Here is a 25,866-nt window from a genome sequence, read left to right as displayed (position 1 = left end):
GTCACTTAACACGAAAAAAGTGTATTTTCACCTGGGAAAAAGTGTATTTTTAACTGGGAAATCTGGAAAAAAATCCGGGAATTTTTTTTTCTGTCTTGTGCACGTATGCACTCTGACTATGCATCCGTTACTACTGACTGGTTATTTCAGTCATTAACAATGGACACCTAGTCTAAGATCAATGAGTTGCTCACTGTAAACTTTGCTGTGCCTTTTGGCATAATATTGTATGAATAATTACAGTTAATAGCAAGGAGTGTGGTTTGAAAGTTGACATGTTATTCCAAAACCGGTAACCACTACACCTGAATTTTATATCAGTGCAACTGAGATGGACAAAATAAAAAAAAATATCCAGTTTCCACAATATACGAAGGCAATGTAACTGAGAGACTCGTCTGCTACTGGTATTTGCAAATAGGATATACACAAGTCTATATTAGACAAGAATTTTACTCCATGGAAATGTTGCTGGTGTTCTTACAGATTTGTGAGTCCTGTTTTAATTGGATCAACACTCAGTTGATACTCTTAACTTAGAAAATAAAACTAACTCCATCTTCAGTTTTAGAAAAAAGCAAGGGCTACAATAAGGACTTCTTATATCTCTAGTAATGTTTCATGTTAACATTAGTTTGATCTCTTTGTTTAGTGAAGGTTGTTTGGGCCATGAGGCATAGTAGGGGGGGCATTGAAAAGGTTTATGGGGCTTGAACACCTAATTTGGAAACAAAATATAGCTTGTTCCTAGTTCTTGTGTAAATTAATATGCATACTTAGCCAGCACCATCCTGAGCTGCATTTTACTTGTATCATTAAGGCAAATAAATTTAGCTTCTTAGTCACCAATAACTGTCTCCAAGCTAGTTTTGGCACTTACTCACTGGTCCAAGGCTGACATTCGTAATATTTTCACAACATTTTCAGGATGAGGCGTATATGGAAATTTAAGGCACGGCACTGTCCAGTCCAGTGGGTCTCATATATAATTGCTTTTTGTTTCCCACCAAATTTCCTTCCTTTATGGCTTTTTTACTAGTCAGATTGACAACTTTTTGCTGTGGCCTATATTCCCATTGTCCTTCATTTTGTCTACTATCCCAGTGCTTATTCTACTCATAATCTGGTGTGTAATGCACAGTCTGCCATGTCCTCCTGTGACTATATTGGGACATTGTAAGTTGTGCTCTATCTCCCTGTTGTTGAGGTGTGCATCATTCACAGGAGTACTCTGCGATCAATCTTGGAAATAGTTTCATGTCCACCTAGACCTTTTGTATGTGTATTGTCAGTATGTGCTGCACATACACTATAGGCATTCCCTGCTCTTTGATTGGCGTCTAATAAATTGAAAGAGTGAAGTGCCCAGTAGAAACTCCCGCAGGTTAAGTTCAGGTACTGTGATTATTTAAATTAATATCTAACATTTAGCTATTCTACCCATATGATAGTTTAATAACATATTTTGACTCATTATTTTTCATGTCATCGTTATACCTATTTTTTCTTCTTTATATAACAATACCTTATGTATATTTGGTTTTATGTGAGTGCAGTTGTTTGCATATATGCATCTTAATTTATTAGTTATACGTAGTTTTTGTATTTTGTAAATGTGGCCTTATGCCATCCATGTGCACCACCTGGTTGCCTTGTGCCACACTATACATGGTGTTCGCGTCTTGATCTGTGACAGTAATATTTGTGGGTGCGAAATGGACCTTGTGCCACGTGCAGCTCAAACTGCATTTATTTTGTAATCTTGGCTTTATTTTGTACTGCTGTGTGGAGTCAGCTTGTGTGCTCAAGGTAACATGTGATAGTCGTTGAAATTTTTTCGCCACATTCTTGATGATATATGAGCAGTTTTCTTTTCTTTTAATGAGGTCTACTTTGGCTTTCATATGTTTTTATGATGTTGGATTGCATATCCAGTCACAGTTGCATCAAATTTCCATTTTGGATGGCTTTATCACAGATAAGTTTCATATCCAGCTATTTTTACAGAAGCTTGTAATACTTTTAGTTCATTTTAGCTGATAGTCATACAAGATTCTAATTGGCTAGTTTCTTGTTTTTATAGACAGTCTGATGATGCCCCAAAAGGGTAAAATGCATCATTGATATTAAATTATTTCAAAACCAAGGTTGTTTTTATTCTGAAATAATTGTAAACTGTTTGTGAGTACCACCCTCCCGCTGGGGAATGGAAACATGTTTTGTCTTCTTCCTCTTCCCCAGGATGGAAATCATATTGAACAGGAGAAGATTTGATACGCTGGAGGATATTCGAGCAGAATTAAACACCTTAACAACAGACTTCCAGAATATGTTTCTAAAGTGGTATAATCTTTAGGCTGGTGAATTTGTTCCCAAGGGGACTACTCTCATATATCTTTTCATTTCCTTCTTTTTTTCTATTTTCATGTTTATAAAAAATAAAAATAATAAAATCACTTGACCTTTTTAAAATTTCTTAAGTTTTTGTTAGGTACTCTTCCATACTTTGGTGATGTATATTGCTGCTTAAATTACCTTCATTTATATTCGTGATATTGTATCACTGATTTTTGTCTGTTTTTATTTGTTTGTTTGTTTATATATTTTTGTTTGTTTGTTTTGTTTCAGCACCATTGTCGAAAGTGCGGGGCAGTTGTGTGTGGTCCTTGTTCTAACAAAAGATTTCTTTTGCCAAACCAGTCATCAAAACCTCTTAGAGTGTGCTTGAATTGTTACGACACATTATCACGTGCAAAAACTAGACCGCCAAACAGTACAGTTTCATCACCTGACGGTTCATTCACAAAAGGTGAGTGAAAATTTGGGATGTGTGGCACATCTATTTGTACTTCTCATATGAACAGATAATGATTGTGGTTATCTTTACTTTTTTATGACCTTTGAAGTGTATGGTTTGTCCATTGACAGTTCATGTTTGGCTGCGTTTCGTCAAGTTGGAGGAATACAGGAGAGATTTAATAAATATGTATAAATGAACATTTTCACAACTTCTGATGGGCTCATTGTTACTGGCAACTGCGATGTTTGGGAAGAACAAGTTACCATAAAAAAGTAAAAATAAAGACAAAGTAGAGAAACAAAATTGAGACTGATAGAAGCTGTAAATAACAATGTGTGAGGCATAAAAAGGGGGGGGGGGGCGGTCAGAACTCTCACTCTTAGCAAAACTAAACAATTTAACATAGACAAATTGAACTACACCTCTGAGAAGTTGGTGAAGAATGGCAGAAAGAGTAACAGATAAATCATTGAAAAGATTGTGGACAAGTCTTCCCTTAAATTTAGGAGAAGCTATAGGGACAAACAGTTCAAGAGAAAAATCAAAGCAGTATGTTGAAAATGTAGCTCCCATAAAATTCAGTCATAAGGATGCTTTACCATTTCTCCTTATGAAATTAAGAAAATTATATGTTGTGGTCTTCAGTCCTGAGACTGGTTTGGTGCAGCTCTCCATGCTAATCTATCCTGTGCAAGCTCCTTCATCTCCCAGTACCTACTGCAACCTACATCCTTCTGAATCTGCTTAGTGTATTCATCTCTTGGTCTCCCTCTATGATCTTTACCCTCCATGCTGCCCTCCAATGCTAAATTTGTGATCCCTTGATGCCTCAGGACATGTCCTACCAACCGATCCCTTCTTCTAGTCAAGTTGGGCCACAAACTTCTCTTCTCCCCAATCCTATTCAATACCTCCTCATTAGTTACGTGATCTACCCACCTAATCTTCAGCATTCTTCTGTTGCACCACATTTCGAAAGCTTCTATTCTCTTCTTGTCCAAACTAGTTATTGTCCATGTTTCACTTCCATACATGGCTACACTCCATACAAATACTTTCAGAAACGACTTCCTGACACTTACATCTATACTCGATGTTAACAAATTTCTCTTCTTCAGAAACGCTTTCCTTGCCAATCTATACTCGATGTTCAGAAATTTCTCTTCTTCAGAAACGCTTTCCTTGCCATTGCCAGTCTACATTTTATATCCTCTCTACTTCGACCATCATCAGTTATTTTGCTCCCCAAATAGCAAAACTCCTTTACTACTTTAAGTGTCTCATTTCCTAATCTAATTCCCTCAGCATCACCCGACTTAATTCGACTACATTCCATTATCCTAGTTTTACTTTTGTTGATGTTCATCTTATATCCTCCTTTCAAGACACTGTCCATTCCGTTCAACTGATCTTCCAAGTCCTTTGCCGTCTCTGACAGAATTACAATGTCATCGGCGAACCTCAAAGTTTTTATTTCTTCTCCCTGGATTTTAATACCTACACCAAATTTTTCTTTTGTTTCCTTTACTGCTGCTCAATATACAGATTGAATAACATCGGGGAGAGGCTACAACCTTGTCTCACTCCCTTTCCAACCACTGCTTCTCTTTCATGTCCCTCGACTCTTATAACTGCCATCTGGTTTCTGTACAAGTTGTAAATAGCCTTTTGCTCCCTGTATTTTACCCCTGCCACCTTTAGAAAATTATGTATTCTTCCTAAAATAAAAGCTCTTCTGGGTTTGATGTTTCCAACAGAGTACTAAAGACTTGTTCCCATGTAATAAACCCTGTCTTATCTTAAATCTGTAATGCACCACTAACTCAAGGCATTATTCCAGAGAGATGTAAATATGCTATTGTTAAATCCCTCTTTCAGAAAAGTGATAGGAAATATTTCAGTAACTACCAACCTGTTTGACTAAGGACATAGTTTTCCAAAATTTTGGAGATGATGATGTATTGAAGAATAGTATCCTACTGTGAACAATAATAATATTGTCAGTAAATCACAGTTTGGATTTCAGAAGAATTGTTCTACTGAAAATGCCATTTATATGTTCACATGTGAAATTTTGTAAGCGTTAAATTCAAAATAGCACTGGTTAGTATTTTCTGTGACCTATCTATAGCATTAGACTGCACGAATTCTAATACTCTCCTAGATATACTGAGGTTTTATGGGATTGATGGTATAGGTGGCCAATGGATGATGTCATACCAAACCAAAAGAATGCAGAAGTTGTACTTAATAATTCAACCAATGTAAGCGGGTGATACTCTCCTGACTAGGGGTAAATAACTTACAGGGTTCCACAAGGCTCATTCTAAGGCCCACTGTTGTTTCTCATGTAAGTAACTTATCTTGTGTCTAATATACAAGAATCAGAATTAGTTCTTTTTGCAGATGACACTAGCACTCTATAATTGATCCAAACGTATATACGGACATAGAAGAAATTACTTATAATGGTCTCTCTCTCTCTCTGTCTCTCTCTCTCTGTTTTTAAAAGATGCAACATATTCAGTTCTGTTCATCTAGAGGTACTTTGCTAATGATAAGTGTAACGCATGATGAGGAAAAACTGAATATGATGGAAACTTAAAAAAATATAGGTTTCCATATTGGTGAGAATTTAAACTGCAGAAACACATTTTGGAACTCCCAAAATACATAGTTCAGTCACATTTGTGCTTAGAATCATTGCAAGCCTTGGAGAGAGACAAATCAGTAAGTTGACAAATTTTGCATATTTTCATTCATTCATCTAGAATGATGTTCTGAGCAAACTCAACTTTAAGAAAGTAAGTCTTCATTATCAACAACAACAATAATAGTAGTAATAATAATCATGATAATAATAATAATAATAATAATAATAATAATAAAGAATAGGCCTCCGGTATGTTCTGCCAGTCGTAAAAGGCGACGAAAAGAACAAACCACTAATAGGGCTAACCCCCCTTTAGTGTGATTAGTTGGTTCAGGACAGAACTAAAGAAGCCTCGGACAAGCGCCGTCATGGTCGGGGACGACGCTTGAACCCTATGCCCGCCCACAATGGTAACGACACTGCTAGCCAACTGGAAAATGATTTAAATCCAAATAGAGGTGTTTTGCGGGATATGCTTCCTGCAACCACCCTAGAAGGAAAACAAAGACAGAGGATGAGATGGTCAGATGAAGTTAATCGACACCTCATGTTCTGTTATTACCAAGCAACAAACCTAGGAACCAACACAACTGGATACAGATCACAATTATACACAACATTTATTACCAGATACCCAGAATTAAAATTTTTAACAGAACAACGACTAGCCGATCAGATCCGTGTAATAATCAAAAATAACAGGATACCCCAGTCAGAATTAGAAAACATCAAACAACAAGTACAACAAATACTGGAACAAAATAATGTGCAATCAGAAGAAGAAGAAAATACAGTAATGGACTCAAACATCCCAGAGCAAACAAACAAAGAACAACACGCACCAATTAAACAATCAGAGGAAAACGAAATCTTAAGACAGCCACCAGAACAAGCACAAATAGAACACGAAGTGACACACATGTTAGATATAGAAGAAAAATTTCAGCTGACATATATAGAATACAAAGACACAAATACAGACATAAGACCATTCTTGCATAGACCACCAAATAACCCACAAGTCGAAACAACAATAAAAACTATCAACACAATCATACACAACAAAATAAATGAAAACACAACTATGGAAGAGTTACAACTACTGGTTTATATAGGAGCACTCACTACACTAAATATACACACTAGACAGAGATCAGAACCAACCAACACACAGAAGAAACCCACAAAACCAGCATGGCAACACAGGCTACAGATCAGAATAGAAAAACTGAGAAAAGACATCGGACAGCTAACACAATTTATAAGAAATGAAATCTTGGAAAAAAAACGAAAAAGGTTAGGTAAAATCTCACAACAAGAAGCGACAGAGCAATTAGACGAAAAGAAGCAGAAATTACAAGCATTAGCCAAACGACTCAGAAGATACAAAAAAAGTGAAAATAGAAGGAAACAAAACCAAATATTCAACACAAACCAAAAGAAATTTTACCAGACAATAGATAACACACACATTAAAATAAACAATCCACCAAACATAACAGACATGGAACACTTCTGGAGCAACATATGGTCATACCCGGTACAACATAACAGGCATGCACGGTGGATACAAGCAGAAACAGACACATACAAGATGATACCACAAATGCCTGAAGTGATAATTTTGCAACATGAAGTCACCCAAGCAATTAATTCTACTCACAATTGGAAAGCCCCTGGAAATGATAAAATAGCAAATTTCTGGTTAAAGAAGTTCACCTCAACACATTCACATCTAACTAAATTATTTAACAGTTACATTGCAGACCCATACACATTCCCTGATACACTCACACATGGAATAACTTATCTGAAACCTAAAGATCAAGCAGACACAGCGAACCCAGCTAAATATCGCCCCATAACATGCCTACCAACAATATACAAAATATTAACTTCAATCATTAAACAGAAATTAATGACACATACAACACAGAACAAAATTATAAATGAAGAACAGAAAGGCTGCTGCAAAGGAGCACGAGGATGTAAAGAGCAACTGATAATAGATGCAGAGGTGACGTATCAAGCTAAAACTAAACAAAGGTCGCTGCACTACGCATACATTGATTACCAAAAGCTTTTGATAGTGTACCCCACTCATGGTTACTACAGATATTGGAAATATACAAAGTAGGTCCTAAATTAATACAGTTCCTAAACATAGTAATGAAAAATTGGAAAACCACACTTAATATCCAAACAAATTCAAATAATATCACATCACAGCCAATACAGATTAAGCGTGGAATATACCAAGGAGATTCATTAAGTCCTTTCTGGTTCTGCCTTCCTCTGAAGCCACTATCCAACATGCTAAATAATACAAATTATGGATATAATATTACTGGAACATACCCACACAAAATAACGCATTTGCTATACATGGATGATCTAAAACTACTGGCAGCAACAAATCAACAACTCAACCAATTACTAAATATAACAGAAGTATTCAGCAATGATATAAATATGGCTTATGGAACAGACAAATGTTAGAAAAATAGCATAGTCAAGGGAAAACACACTAAACAAGAAGATTACATATTGGATAACCACAGCGACTGCATAGAAGCGATGGCAAAAACGGATGCCTATAAATATCTAGGATACAGACAAAAAGTAGGAATAGATAATACAAATATTAAAGAAGAACTAAAAGAAAAATATAGACAAAGACTAACAAAAATACTGAAAACAGAATTGACAGCAAGAAACAAGACAAAAGCTGTAAATACTTATGCTATACCAATATTGACCTACTCATTTGGAGTAGTGAAATGGAGTAACACAGACCTAGAAGCACTCAATACATTTACACGATCACATTGCCACAAATATAGAATACATCACATACATTCAGCAACAGAAAGATTCACATTAAGCAGAAAGGAAGGAGGAAGGGTTTTATCGACATAAAAAACCTACATTATGGACAGGTAGACAATTTAAGAAAATTCTTTATAGAACGAGCAGAAACTAGCAAAATACACAAAGCAATCACTCATATAAATACATTGGCTACACCATTGCAATTTCATAACCACTTCTACAACCCTTTAGATAACATAACATCAACAGATACGAAGAAAGTAAATTGGAAAAAGAAAACACTGCATGGCAAGCACCCGTATCATCTAACACAGCCACACATCGATCAAGATGCATCCAACACATGGCTAAGAAAAGGCAATATATACAGTGAGACGGAAGGATTCATGATTTCAATACAGGATCAAACAATAAACACCAGATATTACAGCAAGCATATTATTAAAGATCCCAAATGCAGACTTTACAAACAACAAATAGAAACAGTAGATCACATCACAAGCGGATGTACGATACTAGCAAAGACAGAATACACCAGAAGACATGACAATGTAGCAAAAATAATGACAATGGAGCAAAAATAATGACAATGGAGCAAAAATAATGACAATGGAGCAAAAATAATGACAATGTAGTAAAAATAATACATCAACAACTTGCGATACAACATAAACTAATAAAACAACACGTTCCCACATACAAGTATGCACCACAAAATGTACTGGGGAATGATGAATACAAATTATACTGGAACAGAACCATTATAACAGATAAAACAACACCACATAACAAACCTGACCTCATACTCACCACTAAAAAGAAGAAATTAAGACAGCTAATAGAAATATCCATACCCAATACAAAAAATATACAGAAGAAAACAGGAGAAAAAATTGAAAAATACATCCAACTGGCTGAGGAGGTCATGGACATGTGGCATCAGGATAAAGTTGACATTATACCAATTATACTATCAACTACAGGAGTCATACCACACAATATCCACCAGTACATCAACGCAATACAGCTACATCCAATCATATATATACAACTACAGAAATCTGTAATTATTGATACATGTTCAATTACCCAAAAGTTCCTAAACACAATGTAACATATATCATAAAGTTAAAGGAAGTCACACTTGATCAAGGTCCGCGTCACTTTCCATTTTTAACCATACATAATGTCTAAGAAAGGAAAGAAATAGTAATAAGTCGTGCTCACCCATGATCCTCTTGTAGATATCTGTTTAAGATCTCAGGCATTTTGACTTCTGCTTTGCAAAATATTTATTCCCTCAGGAAGTTTACTGTAAATAATTGTTGGAGTAGAATAAACAATCATATTACACACATTAGTATTTATTGTACAAAAAACTGTGTGCACCATTAAAGCCTTCGTTTTAGCGGAACATGGCTTCTTGAATCTTCATTATCTTTTTAAACAACAGCAACATCAAAGGTAATCCAGTCACAAAAATGGAACAAATAAAGGAGATGTTCTCTGCTTCTACCCTCGAAATGATACCTAGAAAGTAAACCTAATCACATGTTTGGTACACAAATAATGAAAGGAATGAAGTCTACTGCTCACCATACAGCTGAACACACAGATAAGACTGAAATCATCTCTAAGCTTATGGGACAATACATTGTTTTTCCTCAGAGAAAACAGCCTAACAAAACACACACACACACACACACACACACACACACACACACACACACACACACACTCCCCACACACACTCACACACTCTGTGTCAGGGGGGGGGGGGGGGAAATGAGAAGGGTGTGCAAGACCAACAAAGAGACAAAAGAATGCTGGTTAGTCCTAAGCTGTCAGTACCACCGTCCCTAATTCCTCCAGCGGAAAAAATAGTGTAGCATTGGAAATAGAAAGAGGGCATGTAGCTTTCTGAAGATATTAGTTAAAAATGAGTTAACATGAGCAAGGTGGAAACAAAGGGGGAACGGAAGAAATAGTAAAATAACAACTGATCTATAAACGAAGAAATGATGTGTTCTTATAATAAAGTGTAACCTGTAATATTGATGAAAATCACCATTTTAGTTGAGAAAGAGAAAAAGCAATAAGATAAGTAATGCTACTTATAGCGACTGCAATAGCTTAAACTTTAGTGTGAAGAAAAAAAATGGACAGTGGGGTTAAAGCAGTTCCTGGAACAGGAAGATCTATTGAATGGTAACTTGTCTGTTTTTATACGATGCTGTATTTATACATTTTATGTTTTGTTTTTACTCTACGTCATTGATCCTTTTGCGCTAGGAAGGCAGTATTGTACTAGTGACCATGTTCTCTTTTAGTATACTGCAAAGTGATGGCATATTTCTTGTCTGACTTTGTTGAAGACTGTGCGTATTTTGAATATTTAAGGTGATAAAATATATCCCCTGGCTTTATTTGTCTCTGTTTTGCCAGTGCTCAGATTGATCTGTAGTTATGACAATACAGTATTTTTGTTGATAATTACAACCTCATCTAGAAGTGTGCAAAAACTGGCATCGCAGGAGCATTTTCATTGAAAACTCCTGTCTATGTTGGATAAGCTGTCTGGTGTAAGCTTAAATTTCCATTTCATTTCTCTTTACTATTTTGTAGCTGCATTATTTATTTTTAACCTCATCTACCCCTGTACAAGGGCTTTTTCAGTTACTTCATTTCTTCTCACTGGAAACCCCGTCCACTCCCCACAGTTCTTACCCCGTTATCAAAAATATTGTCTGCCTCATTTCTCCCTCTTGTATTTCTTTGCATTGCTTAATGTTGTACACTATTTCAGCAGGTCAACATTTTTAGGGCGTATTGGTTTGATTGGGAAGAGAGAATGGCAAACTGGCCATGGTTGCTAGCTTCATTCTCCAAGTAATATTAGGTTCATACAAGGGTAGTGTTCTGATTTATGCTGTGGTTATTACTTTACTACACAGTATTGAATTACTGATGAAATAAATAACAGCTAGTGTAATTGTGCCGTTCCTCAGTATAAAACTGGTTGTGATATATAATTATTTCTTGAAAAATGTTGTTGTTCATATGGGTATCTCGGTGAAAATGAGAGGTTAAATAAATGTTCATAATACAGGGATATGCCCAGAACATTTCCTTCCTAAGGTTTGCTTGTAGGATTAGAAACACAGGATGGTGTATCTGCCTCTAAGTAAGACATGGAAACAGAATGCTGTCCTTCCTCAGAAAATACATACTGCAACATAGAACTCATATTCTAGTAGTGCAGGATATGAGAGTGTGAAGTAATTTATTATTTATGTTAAAGAAACATAAAGCAACACTTTCCAAAGTGAAATCTTTTTTTTTGTCATTACATATGTATGATTCATGTATATTAAATGTGTAATTTTTGTAGTTGTTACTAATAGTGTATTACTGAGAGCCCATAGTACATCCTTGAGTTTAACCTTTACCAGTAGGTCATTACAGAAAGAGAACATATGTGGATATGAGATCTATGTGAGCCAGAGGGTGGGGTAGTGGTGGCAGGGGGGGAGGGGTGGGTTAGCCTTGAGTATGGTTGTCTAAAATAAGTGATTACTGCATTGGTAGTTTCAAGGATTCCTCATCTTCAAACAAATGTCACAACTCTGAACTATATGTTCAAAATTTTGCAGTAAATAAAAAGTTTTTTAAATTGCTGTGTTTAAGAATTGCATAAAAATGGTAGATTATTCCATATAAAAACATCTTTTTAAAGTGCTACAAGACTGCCTTTTCTTTCTGTAGCTGTCGCTTTGCGAACTTCCAAAAATTTTCTTAAAATATTCTCCTGGATTTTAATCTGAGATTATATGCATTTCTCAGAAAAGTCTTCTCAACTTTGAGAAGTTGTTTAGTAGTTCAATGAAAATAACTTTATCTTTTGCTCATATTTCACATTGTATATTACGTGGGTTGCCCAGAAAGCAATGCACTGCATTTTTTTTCCGCAGCTAAAAACAAAGCTACGAATGTGAAACATTACATATGTATTATTTGAAATCTCGTGAGTGCACCAAGTTTCTGTCACTTTTGACAGAATTTGAGACCGAAACAAAATGACAGTCGATGGAATGGTGCCATTCCAACTCCTCACAGAAGAAAAAATTCAATGCAACTGCTTCCACTGGTAAGGTCATGATCATCATGTTCTGGGACTGTGAAGGCATGATTCTCATTGATGTGATGCCAAGAGGCGGTGCCATTAATTCAGAAGCATATGTCAACACAGTAACAAAACTCAAGATGCGTTTCCGGCAACTTTGGCGCCACAGCAGCCCAGGAGATGTTTTGCTGCAACACGATAACGCTCAACGGCACACAAGTCTGAAGACTGTTGAACACATCACAAAACAGGGTTGGACAGTGTTACCCCATCCATCCTACAGCTCTGACCTAGCCCCCCCCCACCCCCCTCCCTCCCTCCCTGACTTAGCCCCCTTGGACTTACACTTGTTTGGGCCACTAAATGATGCCATTCATGCAAAACATTTTGAGGATGATGAGGTAGTGATTCACGTAGTGAAGCACTGGCTCCACCACCAGGACAAGGGTTGGTACCGATAGGGCATACATGCTCTTGTTGCGTGCTGGAGGAAGACCATAAAATGGGATGGAGAGTGCGTGGGAAAATAGGGTGTATAGGTGAAACACCATTCTTTAGTGTGTGTAATTCTCATTATGTTCAATAAAGAATTGTTGAAGGAAAAAAAAATGTGGTGCATTGCTTTATGGGCAACCTCCTCTGAAATTTAAAAATAACAGTGCAGCCATTCTAACAGTTTGGTATAAATAACAAATAATATTCCATTATGTCTCCAAGATATGAAATGTAAGTGAAAGATCATCCTCATGATGATTCCTCAGATCTTGTGTTAACTTCTTTGTGGTGATCATGACAACTGACAAAAACTAGCCATTCATCTTTTTTGCTGCCTTGATACAAGCAAAAGATGTTATGCATTGTCTAGCTAGTTTCCATTTTTCTTGTTATTTTTTGTAAGATTGTCAGAGATCTTGTGTTCTTGGGAAATGCGTCCTCGATGCAATGTATTGTGCTACCATTGACTTTCCAAGTTTCTCCAAGAACATTCTTCTCCTAGTCAATTTTCTTGCATTGCAATTAGGGCAAATCAAAGTCCACTAGACATATACCTTCTGGTAGAAATATCACGAACATTGTGGAAAACTATCATGGCCACCTATTGGTTTTTCATGTTTGTTATGTTCATGTCATTCATTTTTATGTTATGTTCATGTCAGCTGATAATGTATATGCACAGCCTCTTTTGTTGAAATATGATCCAGAATCATTTTTGGCTTCTTAGTAGTCCTTTTACTGATTGTTTCATCAATGTGGTGGAGTGTGCTTGTTAGTACAACATTCTTATTTCCTGTAGCAATATACAAAACCACTATAGTGTCATTTGTGATGTAAAATGAAGAGCTTTGAGCTTCATTGTCATCGGTCATATTGTGTGGAAGCTCTAGTTTATTTTTCTGTATAGTTCCACACATTGTTAATTTCCTTCTCAGGAGCAACTGTCCCAACTTGTGTGATGTAAAAAAAGTTTCACATGTGATATTCTGATCTCACAGCTTGGCAGAAAGATCAGCAACTACCCTTATTCTCTAATTTTTTTCTGGAGTCTCTCTGCTTTTCTTTCTTGTATAAATTTTTGCTTGTAGTACATATGAAGTTTTTCTGTCACACAGTGTCCATATTTTTTACCTCTTATTTTGCTGATTTGCTTGAGATTATACTGTTTGAATTGTCAGCAACCTCCAATTGGTACTAACTGTTTGTCGAGAGTAATGTTTTCTCTTCAGTTATAGAGCATAGGAAGGACTTCTACCCACTTCTTCCAAATACTATGAATTGCAGCAAGTTTATTGGTACACCGTCTTTCCTCTATGTTGGATATCTTATCAAATCACAGGACATGTGATATCTTAAAGAATGTCTCAGTGGACATGGTTGCTTGAAATATGTTCTGTCCAGTATCCTTATCTTATAAAACTTTTGTAGATTCAGCATACGATCAATATACATCTCCAAGGAATAAAAGCCCTAAGTATGCATGAAAAACAGAATCATCAGTGATTGTCCATTGTTGACGATAAACTCATCACCTATCAGTATTTGGTGCCTCTATTATTTTGTTTTGGAGCACTGTACAAAATACTACTTCAAATGAACTTTTTATGTCACTTATCCTGCCGGTTGCATATCGGTAACTCCTGGGGTATTCTTAATGATGTTAGAATTTGATAGGCAGCCATGTTGTGCCAGTCGATATAACTGCTATTCTGTATTCCCACTGTCAGTTCTATACAGTCTTTGGACTGTGTCAGAACCTTTGCTTTTACGTGTGTCACTAACATAATTAAACTCTGAAAAAGTTCCTTCATCAGTTGATGCATATACTAATTCTTCCAACACAACATCTGTCAGTCATGTAATTGCCATGCTGTCAGAATTCAAACTGGCCAGAAACAATAAAGATTCAAATAATTAACAATTATCATGCATGCCGACTGTGGGTGCACCGAGGCTTGTGACTGCTCACATACATAATCTTCTGTGTGTGCCACACCCACAAAATTTGTAGTTTGATAAAACAAAAGAAAATACATCTTTCTCACTTGCCTTTATCAAAAAGTGATGGACTATTAAAACACTGAGATGGTAGTTAAAATTTCTGACCCATAAAACATATCTGATCATTTCAGATGCCTTTGTGCAAAGGGAACTGAACAACACACTATCGCTTTCCTTGCCAAGTCAAAGGCACTCTCCAAAGTAAAAGTCACACTATACTGGGAATGAAATCCCATCTTTTTGGCTTGCTTGCACATTTCCTTACAAGTGCGCTACGATACACTCTCTCCATTCATCAACAATTGTTTTAAAATATCTGCTTGCCAATATTGAGCAGTGATAAAGAATAATCCAATATCCATTGAGACAATGGCTTTGAAGGGCACCGGAGCTTATATTGTAGCCTGAAGGGGTGTTACCACTTGAAAGCTGATACAAACAAGAGGGTCTACTGACAGGATGCATGGAGCAAAAGCTTGTCACTGGCAGAAATTTTCTTAGTTTTCAAACACTGTGCGGTTACTGGACACCTGTGGAAAGCTGAAACGCAATGTTGAGTATTGCTTCTATATCTACTTTCAAATTCGAACAGTTCCTCAGTCACTATGGATAAATTCGTCATACTTTTGTCATCATCATCACAGGTGGATATTACTAACACTGGCAATAGTGAAAAGTGTGCCCAGCTGAAAAATAAGGAACCTGAGAATGTGTCTTCTTCCACTTGCTGTACATCATCAGCAAGAAACTGTCAGGCAGGCCATACCACGAAGGATGGAAAAACACATTTCCTTGGATTTATTACAACAAAGAATTGGACAAAGCATTCTGTAGTGTGTGTAAAAATGCTTTTGTTTCCAGTATAGTGTTCCATCGGCAACTACTACTTCTGCTGACAGGGATTTGTGTAATGCATTTGTTCAAAATGGATTTTCCCAGTGGCAAGAGGCAATTGTATGTTTCAGAGTTCATGAAAACTGTACACTTCACCATTCATCCTGACTGCTCTGGTAACTACGAAACAAGGTACCAATGTGTCATCCCTTATCTCAACACACAAATAGATATGAAAAATGGACGCAAGGTGATTTTTAAAGATAACATCCCTCCAGTTTTTAAATCGGCAATGAATAGCAATTCATGATACACAAATGAAGCATGAAATATTCATCAGTGGCTACTGCTTAGAGGAGAAAATGCTCCTGACTTGAAATCTTGGCTACAGCGAACTTCATATAAGTGGGTTTCTCACAATGTATTGAATGAAATTGTCTCATTATCTAGCGATGAACAAGAAAACATTGTGAAATCTATTGAGGAGGCACTATATTTTTCTCTTATTGTAGATGAGACTTTTGACATATCAGTGAAGGAACAACCATCCATACGTTTCAGATATGTCGATAAAAAATCTTCAAGTTGAAGTAGTTTTTACGAGCTTTTATGAAGTAGCTGCAGCAAGTTCTAGGGCATTGTTTGAAGTTGTCCAGGATATCAGTAGACATTTATCCTTTGACATAAAATACTGTTGTGGTCAATGTTATGATGGTGCAAGCAATGCCAGTGGACATTTAACAAGATTACTCAGTTGGAACCAAGATCTATATTAAGTTATTCACCAAAGAGGCTAGTGGTGTTTCAGTCACTACAAGTAGACAATGAAGATGGTGTTGTAAAATACGTTCGCAGACTGACTTTGCGACCATTCTGTCCTTCAGGGTCGTGTGTCAGGGTACAATCACTACAAGTGGTGGAAAGTAATTATCACGTTCTCTTGAAATAATTGGAAGATCTCTCAGAAGAAAAATATGAAGTCGGTGGGAAGGTTAGTGAATATTTTTCAAACCTGCATCAATTCAGATTTTTTATTTCCCAGAAAATGTTAATTCCAGTTTTCTCCAGGACTGAGCAACTTCAGTCTACTTTTCAGAAGAAATCTTTGTCATACCAAGAAATAAAAACATTGGTGGAAACTTTGTCTGCTAGTTTAGCTTCACAAAGGGATATATTTTTTGAGTTGTGAAATGAGACCATTAGGAAAGTGGAGGAAGGTAACATTGATGAACCAGTTTTGCTTACGAAAGGAAGATGCCAAAATGCTATGATGAAGGTAGTGATCCTCATACATGTCAAATGCCTGAGGAAATGTGCAGACAGATATTTTTTTTTAATAATTGATGTGGCTGTGGATTCATTAAATCATAGATTTGACTTAGAGGTCCTGGAACTTATTTCACAACCTGAAGCATTTGCTATCACTCAAATTAGTGCTGATTGAATCCTGCAGTTCTATAGGCCAGACTTTGATAAAGACAAGATAATATTGCATAGGCACATGTTTCTAGATGTGTGCAGAACAAAGAAAGAGAAAGTGGCCAACTTGTCAGACATGACAAATATTTTAAACAGAGAAAATGGTGGTCCCATGCATGAAATTCCAACAGAATTTGTGAAGTTTGTTCTGATGATTTTAACTATACCTGTTACTTCTAGTACCTCTGAGCGGTCGTTTTCAGCACTTAGACAATTGAAAACGCTTTTATGGTCAACAATGACACAAAAAAGATTAATTATTTGACAGTTTTACATGTTCGTAAAGAAATGATTAAAAAAATACTGATATTACCAAAATTGCAAACAAATTCATATGTGCAAATGACCTAAGAAGGAAAGTGTTTTAAACTGAAAGCTAATATGTCATTATCATTATTTGGTACATAAGGTGAGTTATTTTGTAGTTCTGTTCACAAATAAATCTTTGCATCGTTTTTTCTCCAATAAATTAAAACTGTCTGAAGATTTTTTCATTTTAATTTTTATGCACGAGTTATTATCTTTTCATTGTTGCCTCTTGCAGTCACTGTGTATGCAAGTTGTTTAAAGTATACGATACCTGATACATATCTAACTGGCATTTAGTTAGTGAATTAAAAGTTGAAAAGAGAGAAAGAATTTAATACAGAAAAAATGGATTAATGTTACAATTACATATTTTGAGAATATTCATTACAGTATCCTTATAGTCCAAACCCACCAGCGCAATAGCCCCCTTGTGGGCCAGAGCCTGTCACAGAAGCCTTTGTGCGGGCAGATGAGCGGTCGATGAGTTGCTTTGGTCCCAGGGTTGCCCCTAGTACTCATTTCAGACTGAGTAGACCTCAGAAATGTACGGCTGTGCAGGTGCGAACGGATGTATTGTTTGGACCCGCAGTGTGGGCCGGCTTGGTGCTTAAGTGGCATTCAAATTAAAATTAAAAAAAAAATTAAAATATGTGCAAATATAAACACAAAAATATGTATACGATAAACAGTAAAGTCAAATGCATAGAAATGATCAGACGAACACTGTTTTGTAGAATCAGTCAATGCTGAATTGAGTTTAGCACAGAGTATGTAAACAATGCTTGTCCTTATCGTCTCTCATACCACTTTGATTGCAGTATGTTTCTCAGACATTACAAAAGTGCAGTGCAGATTAGTTTTTACAAAACAACAACAATGAAAATGTATACCAAAATATCACATTTAGGTAGAAAGTTATGCATTCTTGATGTCTAGTGTATCTGAGACTGTATAATGCAAATTTTTCTCAATATTTAATTTTTGTCATATCATTATTTGGCAACACAGTCAATTATCCACTAAGAAATAATGGTGTAACAATCAGGAGTCTGCTCAGTTTACCACAACAGTTACAGACGTTTGCAGTGTCACAAGTGAACACTATTCTGAAAGGAAAAGTTATAACAGCAACTATCAACGCAAAAGAGAAGATGGTAACAAAATAGCCATAAATGTAATTAGGCCTGTTAACATCACAGACTACCAAATGATGGCACAGATTATCAGTTGGATGTAAATGATGAAACTAAAAAGTTCTTTGTCTGAAAGAATCTTTCAGCTTGGAGGGAAGTGGTTTGAGATTGGAGGTGGCTAACCAAAAGTCTAAGTTTGAAATATGGTATCCCGGCTAAGACACAAGTTGAAAATATGGTCACTATTTTTTATTTACTTAAATTTGCCATATTTCGTGACAATACCTTTTCCGTTAGACGTTTGCAAGGCGATATTAGTCTTGGCTTCAGTTGTCTAAGTATGATTCCACAATGCATCTTTGTCGGCTGCAGAAATGACCTGGTTCAACGTGTTCGCCTCATTTTGGTGTTTCAAATACCATTTCTTCAAATGTAGTTTCTTTTTATAGTTAATACAAAAAAATAGTAACATAATTCAAAATTATTTATGACGGCGACCTTCACATTGTTCTTCCGTCAACACACACCAAGAGTTCACTGCCGACTAAGTATAGTCAAAGACGACTCCAACGTCAAAGATATTTTACACAACACACAAGCTTCCACTTGTAATCAGTCTCTTTGCTATTCTTCGATACATTTACTAATAGTAATCAATATGCTTTCACTCTCAAAAACAGAAGTAAATTAACATATAATAAGGCAAATTATAATAAATTCTGACAAAAAATATAAGAAAACATTTACAATTCGGTATCGACAAATACGGTAAAAAAAATGACATCTCCCAGATCCATTACAACTGCTCCCCAGGGCTTTTGTTGTTATGGACATATACAACAAAATCCCGACCACACTCAGTGATGGATCTGTATTACACAATTAGTACATTAATGATGCAGTCTGATAACCTCTTCCAAATTTGGACTCTTTGAATCTGTGGACTTGTTACTGGCTGTTGTTGCAATGATACTTCCCTATCAATCCCATACACAAAAAAAATTCAAGTAAAGAAATTATTTGACATGACAAATATACATGGTGTAAAACATACATGAGAAATATTCTAACATACAGCATACAGATTGAAAATAATAGGAAGGTAAAACTCATTTCCTAGAATAAGATAAAAATTTTTTTTAATATATTAATGTTAATTTCATAATGCGTACATATTGTACAGTAAAAATTATACTGGACATATATAGTGTAGTGTTTTTTTATATATATTTGCCTTTTATATATATTTTTTTTACTTCTGTTTTTTTTAATTTTATTATTTTACTCATGTTTTTTTTATTTTGTATTTTTATTTTTGCTTATGATTTTCTTCTTTTAGTACAGCTAAAGATACATCAGTATTATCTAAATTTTTTGCAATTATTTATGTACACTTGCCTCTCTACAACAATATTACTACAAGTCACATTCTTGTGAAGAGTACTTTTGCTCCCCACAACATCAGTATAAACAACAATAAACTGCTCATATATCATGAGGCTTTATCTAAAATTGGTTTTGAAACTTATACCTTTGCATGCATGTCCTCACATGCATGCCTTCACCCACAGGGAAGACTTAGCTTCCAAAAGTTAGAAAAATTCAGAAATGCTCACTATGGAGACTTTTTTTGTAAAAAAAGTAAAAATAAATCTTTCTCTCATTCTTTGTTACAACCATGTTTTTTCATCAGTTTCAATTAACATATGACTTCAAATTATTAATTTATACATGCAAATATACATACTTGGTTGTACAGGCAGTTTTGTTCTAACAAGCGTATTCCAGTGGAGGACTTTTGTTTTAGATGATAATAGGTTATTTAAATTTTGAAATTATGATTTCTGTTTATACAGTTTTAAAGAGACAACATTCCTGAGACCAAATAATTTCTTTGACTTAGGATACACCAAACAATAAGCATTAGGGTGTGGATTTTCTATGTCTTCAAAAGGCCCAATATAGATATCAAAGAATTTTTTAATTTCTGAAGTTAACATTTTTGATTTTTCATGAGATTTGACCAGAACAAGATACCCAATTTTGAAAGTGGGTAATTTTACCCTATTGTTATGTCTTTTATTCCTCTTCTCCCCTTGTTTCCTCATAGTTTCCCTGACAATATCTTCTCTCTCTTGCATAGTTAAAGGTGTACATTTAGGAAATTCAATAAGTTCTGATATAAGATTTGGAGGTCTAATATTAAACATAATCTCATACGGTGAAAATCCTGTGGAACTATGTTGTAGGCTATTCATAATATCTTCAAAATTTCGAATGTGCTCAAACCAAGTTGGATGTTTATGGCTACAATAGGTTCTACAAAGTCTCCCAATTTCCCTCGTATATCTTTCTGCAGGATTGGTGGACGGAGAATAAACAGATATAAGTATATGCTTCAAATTTGATCTTTCAATAAACTTTTTCCAAATTTTAGAGGTGAACTGTGAACCATTATCTGATAATATAGCTTTTGGTTTACCCACCTGTGCGAAATAATCTCTTTCAATTTTTATTATAATTTCATGGCTAGTAGCTTTTTTCACTGGATATAGTTTAATTAATTTTGAAAATACATCTACCATAACAAATATGTAACAGTGACCACCTTTACTCTTTGGTAACATTCCATATAAGTCCACTGCGATAAGATCTAAAGGTTTTTCCGGAATAATGTTTTGCATCTCTCCACCACATCTTTGATTGCTCACTTTAACTCTCTGGCATTTGTCACAGGTTGCCAATTCTTTTCTTACCTTCTTTCCAATATTGTAAAAATAAACATTTTCTTGTATCTTTTGAATGCACTTCTGTATCCCACAATGACCAAAACTTTCATGTATGTAAATGATCAGCTTATCAGCATCTGCCTCTGGCCAACACAGTTTCCAATTATCAGAATCTAGATCTGTTCTCCGAAATAAAATCCCCTTATGTAATTTGTAAAATTTATCAAGTTTCTCATACCCCTCTTGCCTAAACATTCTTTGATTAATTTCCAACTCTGATCTAAATTTTGATTTTTTCTAATTTTGTTACACATAGCTCTAATTGTTTTCTCATTTTCGACCCCTTTCTAGTATCTAATTTTAAATTGCTTTTCCTCCTCTTGTTCAAAAATCTCCTTTTCTCCCCCAATTGGTAACCTTGAAAGTGAATCAGCTACTACATTCTCAGAACCTTTAATGTGTTTGATTTCAAAGTCAAACTGTTGCAGAAATATTGCCCATCTGGTCAATCTACTGTGGTATAATTTGCACTCTTGTAAGTAACTCAAAGCTTTGTGATCCAAAAATACTATGGTTTTATGTCCAATAAGGTAAATTATAAATTTTGTAAAAGCCCAATGAATTGCCAAAAGTTCCTTCTCTGTGACTATAATTTTTTTCATGCTTGAGCAACATTCTGCTTTGCAAATGCTATGGTACAATGTATCTTAACTCCATTCTCTACTCTTTCTTGAAATAACTCTGCTCCAAGCCCATAATTACTGCTATCAGTGTTCAAACAAAATGGTAAATTAAAATCAGGTCTGTGTAATAAGTGTTGTTTCCTCAACTGTTGCTTAATTTTATCAAACTCTTCCTGACAACTTTGATCCCAAACCCAAACAGTGTTTTTCTTAAGTAACTGACTTAAACATGGTGCATTCAGACTCTGATCACTTATATGTTTTCGGTAATAACCGCATAACCCAAAGAACGACTTTAATTGTTTTTTAGTCTTAGGAATAGGAATTTCTGAAATTGCTTTAATTTTTTCTGGATCTGCCAAAATTCCCTTGTCTGTGACAACATGACCCAAAAATTTTAATTCAGAAACTGCAAATTTACATTTCTCTAATTTCAGTGTCATCCCCCCTTTTCTAAGTTTTTTACAAACTGACTTCAAAATCGAAAAATGTTCCTCCCAATTTTGCCCTGTAACCAAAATGTCATCTACATAAATTATCAGTTTAGATGCAAGTTCTTGCCCCAGTACATGATCCAAAGCTCTTATAAATTCGGAAACAGAAGAATTTAACCCAAATGGCACAACACAATATTGGTAACTCTTACCATTGTACAAGAAAGCAGTATATTTCGTAGAATTAACCGAAAGTGGTACCTGATGAAAACCCGAAGTTAGATCCAAACTTGACATATATTTTATATCTGTAAATTTATAGAGTAACTCATCAATATTTTCAGGATGGTCTGTCTGTCTGAACAAAATTTTGTTTAAGTGTCTAGAGTCCAAAACCAATCTTACTCCACCATCTTCTTTCAAAACTACTACTAGAGGATTATTATATGCACTGATACTCCTTTCTATTATATTACATCCTTCCATCTTTTTCAGCTCTTTCTCAACAGCAGGTCTTTTTGATATTGCAATACTGTATGGTTTTATGAAAAATGGTTCATGAGGTTTTACCTGAAGCTCACTCTGATAACCCTTTACCCTACCATGTATGTCACTGAAAACGTCACTGTATTCCCACAGCAGATTTTCGAACTGTTGTTTTTGCTCCCCAGATAAATTTTGTGTTTCTGAAATTTTCAAATTTACTCAATTCCCAAATTCAACTTCATCAGTATCAAATCTATGAGTTTCAATATTCTCCAATCTATTTTCTTTTAGTAAATTGATACTGTCAAAATTTCCACTACTCTGATCACCAAGTGTGTTCACAAAATTTGTCTGAATGTATTCCCTTTGACTAGTTTCTATCAAAAGTTTTCTTCCAACCCAATCAAATGCTGTATTTACTTTTACTATCCAATTCATACCCAAAAGAAAATCCTCATTAAATTCCTGAATTACAAAACATCCATGTGTGAACAACTTGCCTTCAATTAAAAAGTCACTAAAGCCTGGCTTTTTACCAATTTACTGCTCTTCCCAGCAGCACCTTTTATCTTTACCCCAACAACTGGCATTTCAACATAATCTTTCCCCACTTTCAATTTCTTGCTTAACCTTTCAGATATTCCCGAGACCTCACTTCCTGTATCAATTAAACATTTACCAATCCATGACCCAATTTGAACTTTTATATAAGGACTGCAAAATTGATCACTTTTCTCAGAACCTGTATCCTCATATAATAAATCACTTTCAATTTCCCCAAACCTATACTTATCAGAATCATATGGTATATCATTACATGTATTATTTGTCACAGTTATAAAATTTGCACAAGATACAAAATTGTCATTAGTACTCTCTATTATCTCAAATAGCCAAGAATTTTCATCCAAATCACATTGTATACTATTGAAGTACTTATCCTTCAGCTTTTCAAAAATAAAATATCTCATCTTTTTCCACCACTCAGGACATACAGTTTCACATACATTAATAAGCATCTTTCTAAAGTTCTTGTCAAAAGAAATAGTTTCACTGTTCAGCCATATATTCATAAGAAATGTGTGTGTATCATTAGTATCTGTAAAAGTTTCACTTAGGCTAGAAGTTATACATGTGTCATGGTTATTTGTGTAGTCAGATTCTTTACCAACAACATCAAAATTCACACTTTCACATACATCCAGCTTGTGAGCCTTATTCATCCTGGTAACATCCCTGGGAATTTCTATAATATTCTCACTATTTAATCCATTTTCAACCTTGTGTATACCCAACTCCCTATTTAAACTAATGAAATGCCTTTCCTCAACATCATCATCAATACCATTACCATCATTATCAACTTTATCATCAACATCATTATCATTACACATATTCAGGTCATACACATTCAAATTATCCCCCAAAATATTATTTCCCCTATCTAAAGTTACCAGATCCCTTTCACCAATATTTTCATTCTCACAGCATGCATTATCTCTTTCATTCACACACATCTCTGAACTACTACAAATTACATCATCTGACAAAGTGTTGTTCTTTTCTGGCCAAGTGTAAAACTCTGTTAAATTAAATGAATCACAATTACTTTTATCTACTGTATGTTCTTGTGTACTGAAAATTTTATCTTTATCAATATCATCATTATTTTCCTCTTGAAATTTTCTCAATAAGTAACAACTAATGACCTCATGTGATAGCTTAGGTTTGGAACTGTCATGTTTGGGTTTATGATAGTCACATCCATTGTTCCTTTCATCATGCTCACCTTCTGCCTCAACCTTGCGGACCTTCAAGGGGGCGTCTACTCGTTTTTTATTTCCGGTTCCTGTTTGAACTGCTGATTGTGGTTGTGCCAATGTCTCTGATCAACATTTCTGTTCCCATTCCTATGCCAAACATTACCTGATTGTTGGTAGTTTCTATTGTACTGATCTCTAACAAAATTTCTGTGATTTTGATCCCTAAAGTGTTCTCTATTTTGTTGATTATTTCCGCGAAAATGTTGTTCTTGTTTTGGATAAAAATTGTGGTCCTTCTTTTGAAAATTGTTATATCCCCCTGAATTTTGACTGACGCCATGATAATTGTTTTGTTCCCTTTTTTGAAAGTTGTCATTTCCCCAATTTTGACCATTACCTTTCTGAGTAAACCCACTGTGTGTTCTTGTTGTTACCCTATCCAACTTTTCAATATAATTGAGAAACTGCTCTACATTACTATCAGGACAATGAACTAAACTCAACTGCATTGCTGATGGCAATCTTCTCTTTAAGGTATCAATTTTGATCAAGTCATCCAAAGGTTTTGTTAAATGAATAAGTTTTTGAAGTTCACTTTTGCAAAATTGTTTCATGCTCCCATCTGATTCTCTATAGTTTCTCCCATTCAAAAATTCACTTTTGATTCTAGTTTGTTTAAGATCATCCCAAAATTTTTCCAGAAATTTTGATTCAAATTCTGAAAAGGTCATCCCCAAAGCTACAATCTGGTTTGCCAAAGTCAAAGCTTCCCCTTCCAAGAATTTTTTCACAAATTTAATTTTTATTTCATCTGGTGAGCGAGGTAAAAAACAATCCTTACAATACTGTATAAAATCAACGGGATGTAAGGGTCCATCTACCGAAAAGTGCTTCACTGGAATATTAGATAGAAGATTGCATGTGTTGACATTGTGATTTTTGCTTTGAAATTCAATGTCAAAACTTTCAATTTTTTCGCTAAGTTCTTTGACAGATTTTTTGTTTTCTAAATCATTGCACTCTATTTTTTTTTTCCTAGAGTAACCAAACGATTGTCAGTTTCTTGTTGTACATTTTTTACTAAAACTTTTGTGTTCTCATCCAAATTTTTA

At 35.1% G+C, this 25,866-nt stretch overlaps 1 protein-coding gene across 3 annotated transcripts in view; it reads left to right on the top strand.

Annotated features, from left to right (window-relative positions):
- The window catches only part of LOC126263065 (pleckstrin homology domain-containing family F member 2), a 145,859-nt gene that overhangs the window by 80,275 nt on the left and 39,718 nt on the right, over positions 1 to 25,866 (top strand). For all 3 annotated transcript variants that reach the window (XR_007546817.1, XM_049960048.1, XM_049960046.1), the window contains exon 7: positions 2,629 to 2,809. Coding sequence is in view for 2 of the 3 variants with exons in the window: in XM_049960048.1 (XP_049816005.1) it covers positions 2,629 to 2,809 (181 nt within the window). In the remaining variant the exon portion in view is untranslated. The remainder of the gene's footprint in view (positions 1 to 2,628; positions 2,810 to 25,866) is intronic.

This window comes from Schistocerca nitens, chromosome 6 (assembly GCF_023898315.1).
Source record: "Schistocerca nitens isolate TAMUIC-IGC-003100 chromosome 6, iqSchNite1.1, whole genome shotgun sequence".
NCBI lineage: Eukaryota > Metazoa > Arthropoda > Insecta > Orthoptera > Acrididae > Schistocerca > Schistocerca nitens.
The sequence above is the reverse complement of the archived record's forward strand: the minus strand, read 5'-3'. Positions and strand labels throughout refer to the sequence as shown.